The sequence below is a fragment of the Budorcas taxicolor genome, chromosome 6 (assembly GCF_023091745.1).
Source record: "Budorcas taxicolor isolate Tak-1 chromosome 6, Takin1.1, whole genome shotgun sequence".
In the NCBI taxonomy this organism is placed as follows: domain Eukaryota; kingdom Metazoa; phylum Chordata; class Mammalia; order Artiodactyla; family Bovidae; genus Budorcas; species Budorcas taxicolor.
In genome coordinates this window covers 17,911,860-17,924,225 of record NC_068915.1, presented here as the reverse complement: position 1 = coordinate 17,924,225, position 12,366 = coordinate 17,911,860, and the positions used below count along the sequence as shown (strand labels likewise).

The following is a 12,366-nucleotide window of genomic DNA, read 5'->3' as shown; positions in this document are numbered from 1 at the left end:
TGCCACAACTACTCAGCCCACGCACCTTGCCTACTGAGCTCATGACCCGAACTCCTGAAGCCTGCACACCGGCCCGAGAGAAGTCAAGGCAATGAGAAGACCGTGCACTGAGATGAAGACTAGCCCTGGCTTGCTGCAACTAGAGAGAGCCTGCATGCAGCAATAAAGACACAGCAGAGCCAAAAATAAATTTAAAAAGAAAGAAAGAAAAAATATTGAAAACACAGCTCAGTGAAAATGACAGAGGATACTCACTGTGCGTGCGTGCTAAGTTGCTTCAGTCATGTCCGACCCTTTGCGACCCCACGGTCTGTAGCCCTCTAGGTTCCTCTGTCCATGGGATCCTCCAGTCAAGGATACTGGAGTGGGTTGCCATTTCCATCTCCAGGGGATCTTCCCCAACCCAGGGACTGAACCTGCGTCTCTCACACGTCCTGCATTGGCAGGCAAGTTTTTACCACTAGTTTCACCTCACTAATTTCATACAAATTTAGAAGAAAACTATAAACAACCCCACAAAGTAGAGTAAGGATAGACAGTCACTGAAAATGAAACAGATCTCACAACTGACCACCACCTAAGAAAGACCAGCTAATCTATAAAATCAAACTTTCCTGAGCCCATCACAGAGCTGAGGTCCTAACGCAGTAACGTGAACTGCTTCCGAAGAGTGACAAGTCCCACCAAACAAAGTCAAGACACACGAATTATCTCCCTATAGTAGAGACTGGGAAGAAGAGATGGCTACAGTAAAGACAGAAAGAAGAAAACAGCTTTAAAGATTTTAAAGCTCGAATGGCTGAGTATGGACTTTTGTGGCGGGTTGTTATCACTGGGAACCCAGACACTAGGAGTTCTGCACTCACCCTAAGTGGGCCTATAACAGGTTTGCAGAAGGAAGATGAGGAGCAGGTCTGGAGACTGGAGAGTGAGCTCCCTCAGTGGTGTAAGCACATGGCTCTGCCTGCCCCCTGCAACACTGTCTCATCCAACACAAAAGCCTTAAGCTGATGGGGGACGGCAAGGACCCCTCACTCTGCCCAGGGTCCACTGTTTTGGGGGAGGTCTGCAGAAGCAAGTAGTCATGTACAGATGTGAGAGCTGGATCATAAAGAAAGCTGAGCACTGAAGAATTAATGCTTTTGAATTGTGGTGCTGGAGAAGACTCGAGAGTCCCCTGGACTGCGAGGAGATCAAACCAGTCAATCCTGAAGGAAATCAACCCTGAATATTCACTGGAAGGACTAAAGCTGAATGAAGCTGAAGCTCCAATACTTAGCAGAGTCAACTCACTTGAAAAGACCCTTATGCTGGGAAAAAAATAAAGGCAAAAGGAGAAGGGACCAGAAGAGGATGAGATGGTTAGATAGCATCACTGATTCAATGGACATGAATTTGAGCAGCCTTTGGGAGACAGCGCAGGACAGAGGAGCCTGGCATGCTTTAGTCCATGGGGTCACAAAGATTTGAACACAACTTAGCAACTGAACAACAGCAACAACAGAACCAAGTATGGTCCACCGAAAGGAGGTAGAAGAAACTGTCTTGGCCCAAGACCCTGAACCGATACAAGCCAGGGATCTACACATGAGGGGCATGAGACTCATCCTCCAAGACCTCCCAGATTCAAGGAAAGGCTAGCTACCATGCAGGGAAGGGAAGAGACATTAAGAAAGAACCCCCTCAAGCCCTGGGGACATATGTCCTGCTTAAGACTGAAGCTGGGACTTCCCTGGTGGGACAGTGGATAAGAATCTGCCTGCCAAGGCAGCGGATACGTGTTTCATCCCTGCTCTAGGAAGATCCCACGTGCCACAGAGCAACTAAGCCTGTCCACCACGACTACCTAGCCCATATGCCTAGAGCCTGTTCAGTTCAGTTCAGTTCAGTTCAGTCGCTCAGTCGTGTCCGACTCTTTGTGACCCCATGAATCACAGCACGCCAGGCCTCCCTGTCCATCACCAACTCCCGCAGTTCACTCAGACTCAGGTCCATCGAGTCAGTGATGCCATCCAGCCATCTCATCCTCGGTCGTCCCCTTCTCCTCCTGCCCACAATCCCTCCCAGCATCAGAGTCTTTTCCAATGAGTCAACTCTTCGCATGAGGTGGCCAAAGTACTGGAGTTTCAGCTTTAGCATCATTCTTTCCAAAGAAATCCCAGGGTTGATCTCCTTCAGAATGGACTGGTTGGATCTCCTTGCAGTCCAAGGGACTCTCAAGAGTCTTTCCCAACACCGCAGTCCAAAAGCATCAATTCTTCGGCACTCAGCTTTCTTCACAGTCCAACTCTCACATCCATATATGACCACTGGAAAAACTATACCCTTGACTAGCCGGACCTTTGTTGGCAAAGTAATGTCTCTGCTTTTGCCTGTGCTCCGCAGCAAAAGAAGCAGCCGCAGTGAGAAGCCCGTGCACCAGAATGAAAAGTAGCCCCTGCTCGTCACAACTAGAGAAAGCCCATGCAAAGCAATGAAGACCAGTGCAGTCAAAAAAATAAAAAGAAAGAATTAATTTTAAAAATATCGCCCCTCCTTTATTAAAAAAGAAAAAAGACTGAAGCTGGAACTTCAGTATAACTGGGAACCACCATCACTTCCCCATCATGAGCCCAGCTAGCACGAGGTAATAAGTGGTAATAAGTGTGGTAATAAGCCACAGTAGTTAACTGCTGAGAGAGGAGCAAGAACACTAGTACAGGCATCGAGTGAATGCTAAAAGCTGCAGGTAAAGTAGAAACACTGGGGAAAGTTCTCTGCAGGCCAGATCCCACACTAAGGACGAGGTGGAACAGCTCACCACCGGAGAAATCTGGTAGTACATTAAGAGTAACCAAAGAATAAGGAAACTCAACACAGAAAATCATAGAATATCTGCAAGAGACTATCAAAAACTACTAGAGTTAATCAATGAATTCGGTAAAGTTGCAGGTTACAAAATTAATGTACAGAAATCTATTGCATTTCTATACACTAACAATGAGCTATCAGAAAGAGATCTTAAGAAGACAATTCCATTTACAATCACATCAAAAAGAATAAAACAGGAATAAATCTACTTAAGCACGTAAAAGACTTGTTACCAGAAAACTATAAGACACTAATGAAAGAAACTGAAGATGACAGGTGGAAAGATATACCTTGGCCATGGATTGGAAGAATTAATTCAGTTAAAATGAGCACACTACTCAAGGCAATCTACAAATTCAATACAATCCCTAACAAACTACTAATGGCATTTTTTACAGTAGTGGAATAAATAATCTTAAATTCTGTACAGAAACACAAAAGACTCCAAACAGCTAAAACAATCTTGAGAAAGAAGAACAAAGCTGGAGGTATCATGCTCCCCTAAAAATTTCAAACTACACTATAAAGCTACAGTCATCAAAACATTATGGTACAAAAACAGACACATAGATCAAACAAACAGAATAGAGAGCCTAGAAATGAACCCACACTTATATGGGCAATAATCTACAACAAGGGGGCCAAGAATATACAATAGGAAAAAGACAGCCTCTTCAATAAACAATTTTAGGAAAACTGGAGAGCTACATGCAAAAGAATCAAACTGACCAACTTTCTCATACCATATAAAAAAATAAATTAAAAATGGATTAAAGTCTTATTAAATGTAAGACCTGAAACCATAAAACTTCTACAAGAAAACACAGTATACTCTCTGGCCTTAATAACATTTTTTTTTTTTTGGCTATGTCTCTTCAGCAATGGAAACACCATCAAAAATAAACATATGGGACTACATCAAACTGAAAGAATTTGCACAGCAAAGGAAATTAACAACAAAACAAAAAGGTCTCCTACTGAATGGCAGAAGATATTTTTCAAATGATACATCTGATAAGGTTAATATCCAAAATATACAAAGAACTCATACAACTAACCTTAAAAAAAAAAGATTAAAAAATGGGCAGAGGTTCTTAGGAGCTGAACAGACATTTTCACAAAGATATGCAACTGATAAACAGGTACATGAAAAGATGTTCAACATCACTGATCATTAGGGAAATACAAATCAAAACCATAGTGAGATATTACCTCACACCTGTCAGAATGGCTATTATCAAAATCACAACAAGTTATAACAAGTATTGTCAAGAATGTGTAGAAAAGGGAATCCTCATACTCTATTGGCGGAATACGTATTAGTGTAGCCACTATGGAAAACAGTACAGATAGTCCTCAAAAAATTAAAAATAGAACTATCATATGGTCTAGCAATAACTCTTCTAGGTATCTGTCCAAAGAAAATAAAAACACTAATGAGAAAAAATATACACACCCCTATGTTGCATTATTTACACATCCAAGATATGGATACAACCCAAGTACCCATCAGCAGATGAATGGATAAAGTTGTGGTAGATGTATACAAGGAAATATTAGCCACAAAAGAGAATGGAATCTTGCCACTTATGACAATATGGACGATATGAGGATATGATTAAGGAGGATATGATTAAGTCAGACAGAGAAAAATAAACAGTTTGATTTCACTTATATATGGAATCTAAAAAAAGAAATGAACAAGCTTAACAAAACAGAAACAGAGTTACTGACACAGAGAACAAATAGGTGTTAACCAGAAGAGAGGGCACTGGGGAGAAGGAAAGAAATAGGTGAGGCTGATTCAGAGGGACAAACTTACAGCTCCAAGAGAAATATACAATGTGGGGAATATAGTTAATAACTAAGAAATATTTTTGTGGTGACATGTAATAACTAGATTTATTGGGGTGATCATTTTGAAATGTATAAAAACACCATTCTGTTATGTGACAGAAACTAACCCAGGGTTCTAGGTCAATTATGCTTTAAAAACACACAAACATACAAACAAACTCACACAAAAAAAAGAGATCAGATTTGTAGTTACCAGAGGAAGGGGTGGGGAAGAGAGGGAACTGGAAGAAAGTAGTCAAGAAGCACAATCTCCAGTGATAAGGTGAGTACTGGGGATGAGATGGCTGGATGGCATGACCGACTCGATGGACATGAGTCTGAGTGAACTCCGGGAGTTGGTGATGGACAGGGAGGCCTGGCGTGCTGCGATTCATGGGGTCTCAAAGAGTCGGCCGTGACTGAACTGAACTGAACTGAACTGGGGATGTCATGTACAACATTACAAGTGCCACTAACCCTGCTGAATGTTATATACTAAAGTTCCTGAGAGAGGAAACCCTAAGTCATTAGCCCTACTGTATGCTATATACTAAAGTTCCTGAGAGCAAATCCTAAGTCATTAGCCCTGCTGTATGCTGTATACTAAAGTTCCTGAGAGCAAATCCTAAGAGTTATCACACACACACACACACACAAATATTTCTATTTCTTTAATTTTCTGTCTATATGAGATGATGGATGTTCACTAAACTTACTATGATAGTCACTTCAAGATGTAAGTCAAATCATTATACTGTACACTATAAACTAACAATGCTGTATGTCAATTATGTCTCAATAAAATTGGAAGAAAAAAAAGAACTTAAAATATACATGTTACTCCATATTACCACCATCCTTTATTTGGAGAGGGAATGTTATAAAACGGACATAATCATCCTCTGGGAATTCGCTCTTTTGACATTCTCTTACCCGTTCCTGTAGAAGCTCCACCACCTGCTGGACACAGTCATTTACATCACAGGAGTCTGTTTTCAGCACTAATTCAGGGGCCTCTGGCTTTTCATATTCAGAATCAATCCCAGTGAAACCTATAAAAGGTAACAGATGATAGAGAGGGTGGAAATTAAAATAAGTCTGTTTCTTCAGCGCAAGTCTCTGCTATGCTGAAGTTCATTTTTACACTCCCCCTTTTAGGTTACAGGGTTATAGTATTGAAAGTTCTTTCTGGGGAGAAGATTTCTAATTAAACTTTTGTTCCTTCTCTGAACATAAACAGTCGATCCTCCTTATTTGCAGCAATCATGTTCAATAAAATTGCCACAAACACAGAAGTAGTGAACACTAAACCTCAGCTCCAAGGAGAAGCATGGAGGTGGGTTCCTGTGAGCCTCTGGTCACCAAATTTTTATCAACCAATTAATATACAACTTTTTATGAGTATTTCTTTATATATATATATATATAGTTGATTCGTTAACACCAAAATAATGGCTACAAGCACCAGAATTCACATCTGAACAAAGCTTATCTAACACGTGTATTTTCTCCCCAAGGCAGGTCAGTCTTCCTGCAGTTCAAACAACTAGACAACACTTCAGCACTATGCCAAGGTAGAGGAGTGCATTTTTAAAAAGCAAAATCACCAACAAAAAGCCAAAAAGTGAAAGACATGGCACTAAATAGGCTGTGTAAAGGACACTCCTTTACAGCATGGGAGCTGAAACACAAAGGCGTTGTTCATACTTGAGCTGGGAGCATGTACTCTGGGTGACTAAAATGTTGCTGCTCTGTGTGTGTTTACAAGCCAAAGCACTGTGGCTACACTGATGTGGGGGTTACAAATAAACCTGACTGAGTAGGCACATGTGCAGATCTGGAATCTTTAAATAATGAGGATAGACAATACTTCTATCACCTTTCCTCTTCTCTGTTAAGTAAGTGCCTTGTATGAAGAAACAGGAATGAATACCAAGTGACCCAGAGCATCCAATTTCTCCACAGGGATACAGGATATAGTCCCTAAGCTCTGGGCATACAACCAACCTCATCAAGGTTTTTTTCCCTCTCAGTGCAAAAACTGATGCCAAGTCAATCTGTCTATTATATTCACCAGGATTATCTGCAGCCAAATTAAAGCTCTGCAGGCTTCTTTTGCCATCACAGTAAGTGTTCAAGATCACATTAAGTTAATCAAGATCGATTAACTACTATCAGCTCAAGCAAAATGTAGGTGAGGAATCCTGTTATATCATCAAATACATTCCACAATCAAATGCAATCAATTTAGGTATTAACCACTATTTAGATTTTCCCTATCACATATGTGCTACTGTGTAGCTGCTAGAAGAGAAAGAATACATCTTGCTACCACAGAATGGGCTGGCTGAGCTAAAATTACGCTATTCCTGTCTTTCACATTACTCCATACCTAAGTCATTCAGGGCCTGTTTGCCTTAGAACACCAATTCCTGGGTTAGAATGGTAAATGTGAATTTAAAATTATTACTATTAAGAGGCATAGGCATCAAATGAACCGACTTAGAGAACAAGCTTAACGACTACAGAAGGATAAGGGGAAGGGACAGTTAGGGACTTTGGGATGGACATGTACACTCCGTTATATTTAAAATGGAAAACCAAAAGGACCTGCTGTATAGCACAGGGAACTCTGCTCAAAGTTATGTGGCAGCCTCGATGGGAGGGGAGTTTGGGGGAAAATGGATACATGTATTATGTAAGGCTGAGTCCCTTTGCTATTCACCTGAAACTATCACAACATTGTTCACTGACTATATTCCAATATAAAATTCAAAGTTTTTTCTTTCTTAAAAAGAAGCATAGGTATTAAAGAAGCTTTAAGATGAACACTGTAAGTCTACAACCTACGTACTTCATTCTTTTTCTATCTCACATTCCTAAGTATCACATGAAGTCCTAAGCCCAAGAAGAAATTTTTGCGTTACTGATACTTCCAACAGTATTACTGGTGAGTCATAGTAACATAGGTAGGGAACAAACAAATCTGGTTGTTTAAAACTGTAGTTCATAAGTTCTAATTCTCAAATGTAGCTACAACTTGGAATCACCAGGTCCAACCCTCAAGAGATTCTGATTTCATTGGTCTGGGATTCAGCCTTGGCACTCGATTTTTTAAGTTCTCCTAGGTGATCCTTGTGTGCAGCAAAGCTTGAAGATCACTGTGTTAGGAGGTTTGGTTTAACATTTTAAAAGTCCAGGAAGTTTCTTCCTAAATAATTTATCCCATAAGTGATTATTCTAAACGTACATTGTGAGGAAAACATTTATATAAGTAGATTATAACTACTTCAGCATTAATCACGAAAATAATCTAGGTATTAAGGTATCTGACATAGGCCTACACTTATAGTTTAGTACTGCCATATAAAAGCCTGAGGTCTGCTGAATGGACGTCATACCACCTGTCCTTGAATTTTTACCATCAAGGGTCATAGCTAGGAAACTCTCTAAGCACCATTCTAACAACAAGTAAATGATTTCTAAAAACTACCCAGTCAGGAACTCTAGTATCATGGCTAACCTAAAATAAATAAATGTGGGTACACTTATGCACATAGGTATATATTAACGTAAGGAACGTTTAATCAATGCCTAATCAGAGGAATTAAGAAATACTTGGCAAACAAGCAACATGGAGAAAACTGAACTAATACAAATATACTCCCAGATACAGAATGTAAACTGCAAGTGACTTTAGGTATTTTGGCTTTGGTCTTCTTATTCAACTTTACATCCCTAGCGCCAAATACAAACTTTGCAGATAGCGGAGATCAACGTGCTGAACACGTGACTTCTACTCCACCTTCCATACCACCCCACAAGCATTTACTGAGTATGCACTAAGTATTACGCTTTGGGCCATTTGTTGTTGTTCAGTCGCTCAGTCGTGTCCGACTTTTTGCGACCCCGTGGACTACAGCACATCAGGCTTCCCTATCATTCACCATCTCCTAGTATTTGCTCAAACTCATGTCCATTGAGTTGGTGATGCCATCAAACCATCTCATCCTCTGTTGTCCCCTTCTCCTGCCTTCTATCTTTCCCAGCAGCAGGACCTTTTCCAATCAGTAGGCTTTTCATATTAGGCGGCCAAAGGATTGGAGCTTCAGCATCAGTCCTTCCAATGTATAGTCAGGGTTGACTTCCTTTAGGATTGACTGGTTTGATCTTCTTGCTGTCCAAGAGACTCTCAAGAGTATTCTCCAGCCCCACGGTTCAAAGGAATCAATTCTTCGGCACTCAGCCTCTTTTACTGTCCAGCTCTCACATCCATACATGACTAGTAGAAAAACCATAGCTTTGACTATACAGACTTTTGATGGTAAAGTAACATCTCTGCTTTTTAATATGCTGTCTAGGTTTGTCATTGCTTTTCTTCCAACAAGCAAGTGTTTTAATTTCATGGCTGCAGTCACTGTCTACAGTGATTCTGGAGCCCAAGAAAATTAAGTCTGTCACTGTTTCCCCATCTATTTGCCATGAAGTAATGGGACCAGATGCTATATCTTTGTTTTCTGAATGTTGAATTTTAAGCCAGCTTTTTCACTCTCCTCTTCCACCTTCATCAAGAGGCTCTTTAATTCCTCTTGCCTTCTTCCATAAGAATGGTGTCATCTGCATATCTGAGATTATTTATATTTCTCCCTGCAATCTTAATTCCAGCTTGTGCTTCATCCAGCCCAGCATTTTGCATGATGTACTCTGTATATAAATTAAATAAGCAGGGTGACAATATACCATCTGACATACTCCTTTCCCAATTTGCAACCAGTCCATTGTTTCATGTCCAGTTCTACCTGTTGTTTCTTGACCTGAATAGAGATTTCTCAGGAGGCAGGTAAGGTGGTCTGGTATTCCCATCTCTTTAAGAATTTTCCACAGGCTGTTGTGATCCACACAATCAAAAGCTTTAGCATAGTCAATGAAGCAGATTTTTTTCTGGAATTCTCTAGCTTTTTCTATGATCCAACGGATGTTGGCAATTTGATCTTTGGTTCCTCTGCCTTTTCTAAATCCAGTTTGTACATCTGGAAGTTCCCGGTTCACATACTATTGAAGCCACGCTGGAGGATTTTTTTTTTTTTAATTAATTACTTTATTTTAATTGGAGGCTAATTACATTACAATATTATAGTAGTTTTTGCCATACATTGACATGAATTAGCCAGGGGTGTACATGTGTTCCCCATCCTGAACTCCCTCCCACCTTCGCTTGGAGGATTTTGAGCATTACTTTGCCAGCACATGAAATGAGGACAATTGTGTGGTAGTTTTGAGCTTTCTTTGGCATCGCCTTTCTTTGGGATTAGAATGAAAACTGCGTTTTCCAAATTTGCTGGCATATTGAGTGCAGCACTTTCACAGCATCATCTTTCAGGATTTGAAATAGCTCGACTGGAATTTCTTCACCTCCACTAGCTTTGTTCATAGTGATGCTTCCTAAGGCCCACTTGACTACACACACCAGGATGTCTGGCTCTAAGTGAGTGATCACACCATTGTGGTTATCCAGATCATTATCATCTTTTTTGTATAGTTCTTCTGTGTATTCTTGCCATCTCTTCTTAATATCTTCTGTTTCTGTTAAGTCCCTACCATTTCTGTACTTTATTGAATCCACCTTTCCATGAAATGTTCCCTTGGTATCTCTGATTTTCTTGAAGAGATCTCTAGTCTTTCCCATTTTATTGCTTTCCTCTGTTTCTTTGCATTGATCACTTATAAAGGCTTTCTTATCTCTCCTTGCTATTCTCTGAACTTTACATTCAGATGGGTATATCTTTCCTTTCCTCCTCTGCCTTTCATTTCCTTTCTTTTCTCAGCTATTTGTAAGGCCTCCTCAGACAACCATTTTGCCTTTCTGCATTTCTTTTTCTTCAGGATGGTTTTGATCACCATCTCTTCTATAATGTCATGAACCTCCGTCCATAGTTCTTCAGGAACTCTATTGGATCTAATCCCTTGAATCTATTTGTCACTTTCACTGAATGGTCCAGTGGCTTTCCCTATTTTCTTCAATTTAAGTCTGAATTTTGCAGTAAGACGTTCATGATCTGAGATACAGTCTTCTTTTTACTGTCTGTATAGAGCTTTTCCATCTTCAGCTACAAAGATTATAATCAATATAATCAATCTGATTTTCATATTGACCATCTGGTGTATTAATGTGTACAGTCATCTCTTGTGTTGCTGGAAGAGGGTGTTTGCTATGACTAGTGCATTCTCTTAGCAAAACCCTGTTAGCCTTTGCCCTGCTTCATTTTGTACTCCAAACCCAAGCCTGCTGTTACTCCAGGTATCTCTTGACTTCCTACTTTTAGGCCATGCTTTGTGCTAAATTCTAATAACACAAAAAATGGTAAAGAGGGTGCTTACTCCAGGTGGGCAGACAAATCTACCTCCCTCACCAATCCATCCTTACAAAAACAACAAAAACAACTACAGTTAAAATAAGTAAAAGATTCAGACATCGGGATCCTGGACACATCCTTCAGCTTCTCTTTGCAAGTCTCTATGAAGAACAAACAGAAGTGAACGCTGATCGTCAACAGAGAGAGCTGTGTGCTAAGTCACTCAGTCGTGTCCAACTCTTTGCAACCCCATGGGCTGTAGTCCACCAGGCTCCTCTGTCAATGGAATTCTCCAAGGGAAGAATACTGGAGTGGGTTGCCATGCCCTCCTCCAGGGATCTCCCAACCCAGGGATCAAACCCAGGTCTCCCGCATTGCAGGCAGATTCTTTACTGTCTGAGCCACCTGGGAAGCCCATGAATATTGGAGTGGGTAGCCTATCCCTTCTCCAAGGGATCTTCCCGACCCAGGAATTGAATCAGGGTCTCCTGCATTGTAGACAGATTCTTTACCAGCTGAGCTACCAGGTAAGCCAGAGGGTGACCTAGAAATTAAATGGATAAACTGGTTCCCTTCCTGTTGTCATCATATTCAGCATTATTCTCCCTGAGTCGAGAAAGTACAGGCTTCATGGGTGAAACTGAACTTCCAAGGTGGCAAAACTGGACACAAGCCTGCCCAGGGAACCAAATTCACCACCAGATTCAGTGGAACTTGCCCCAACTGCTAATGCGCTCCTAGGCCCAGACAAAAGAGCCCAGCATAACATGCATTTTCCTTCCTGTTCCACCTTTTCCTTTTCAGGGTCAGAAGCTGGTGCCAAAATCTATACTTCATAGAACTCCTGGGAGCTTCTCATAGTCTCAGGCTATCATATTCCCTGCTGGGAAGGCAAATAAAAGTTACCAGCATGAATTGATCCCAAACAATGTAAACTAAATATCTATCTTTGATGCTTTTTTCCTGTTGGCCTGCTCTCTCTTACTGTTAATAATAATAACAGACCAGGACTAATGTCAAAGGATGTCTAAAAGATAAATAGAATGATTGGTATCAAAGGCCACAGAGGAACAAGTTCTAAATGTCACTATGCCAAATATTCATCAGAGTTGAAACTCTGGGAACAGACTATAAAACTGAAAATACAAGCTGCATGTACTTTGAAATGTTAATTCAATCTAATGCAACAATCATACATAGAATGAATTTCAGATCATTCCAAGCAACATGTTATACATAAGAATGAGACATTTTCCTTGCTCTCAAGATGCTTATAATTTCGGCATTTTCCGCATTCACTATGGAATTTCTTACATTTTCACTAGAA

At 40.5% G+C, this 12,366-nt stretch overlaps 1 protein-coding gene across 2 annotated transcripts in view; it reads right to left on the bottom strand.

The window, feature by feature from the left end:
- Positions 1-12,366, bottom strand: part of PAPSS1 (3'-phosphoadenosine 5'-phosphosulfate synthase 1) — a 119,468-nt gene that overhangs the window by 79,006 nt on the left and 28,096 nt on the right. For both annotated transcript variants that reach the window (XM_052641967.1, XM_052641968.1), the window contains exon 5: positions 5,620-5,738. In XM_052641967.1, the coding sequence (XP_052497927.1) occupies positions 5,620-5,738 (119 nt within the window). The remainder of the gene's footprint in view (positions 1-5,619; positions 5,739-12,366) is intronic.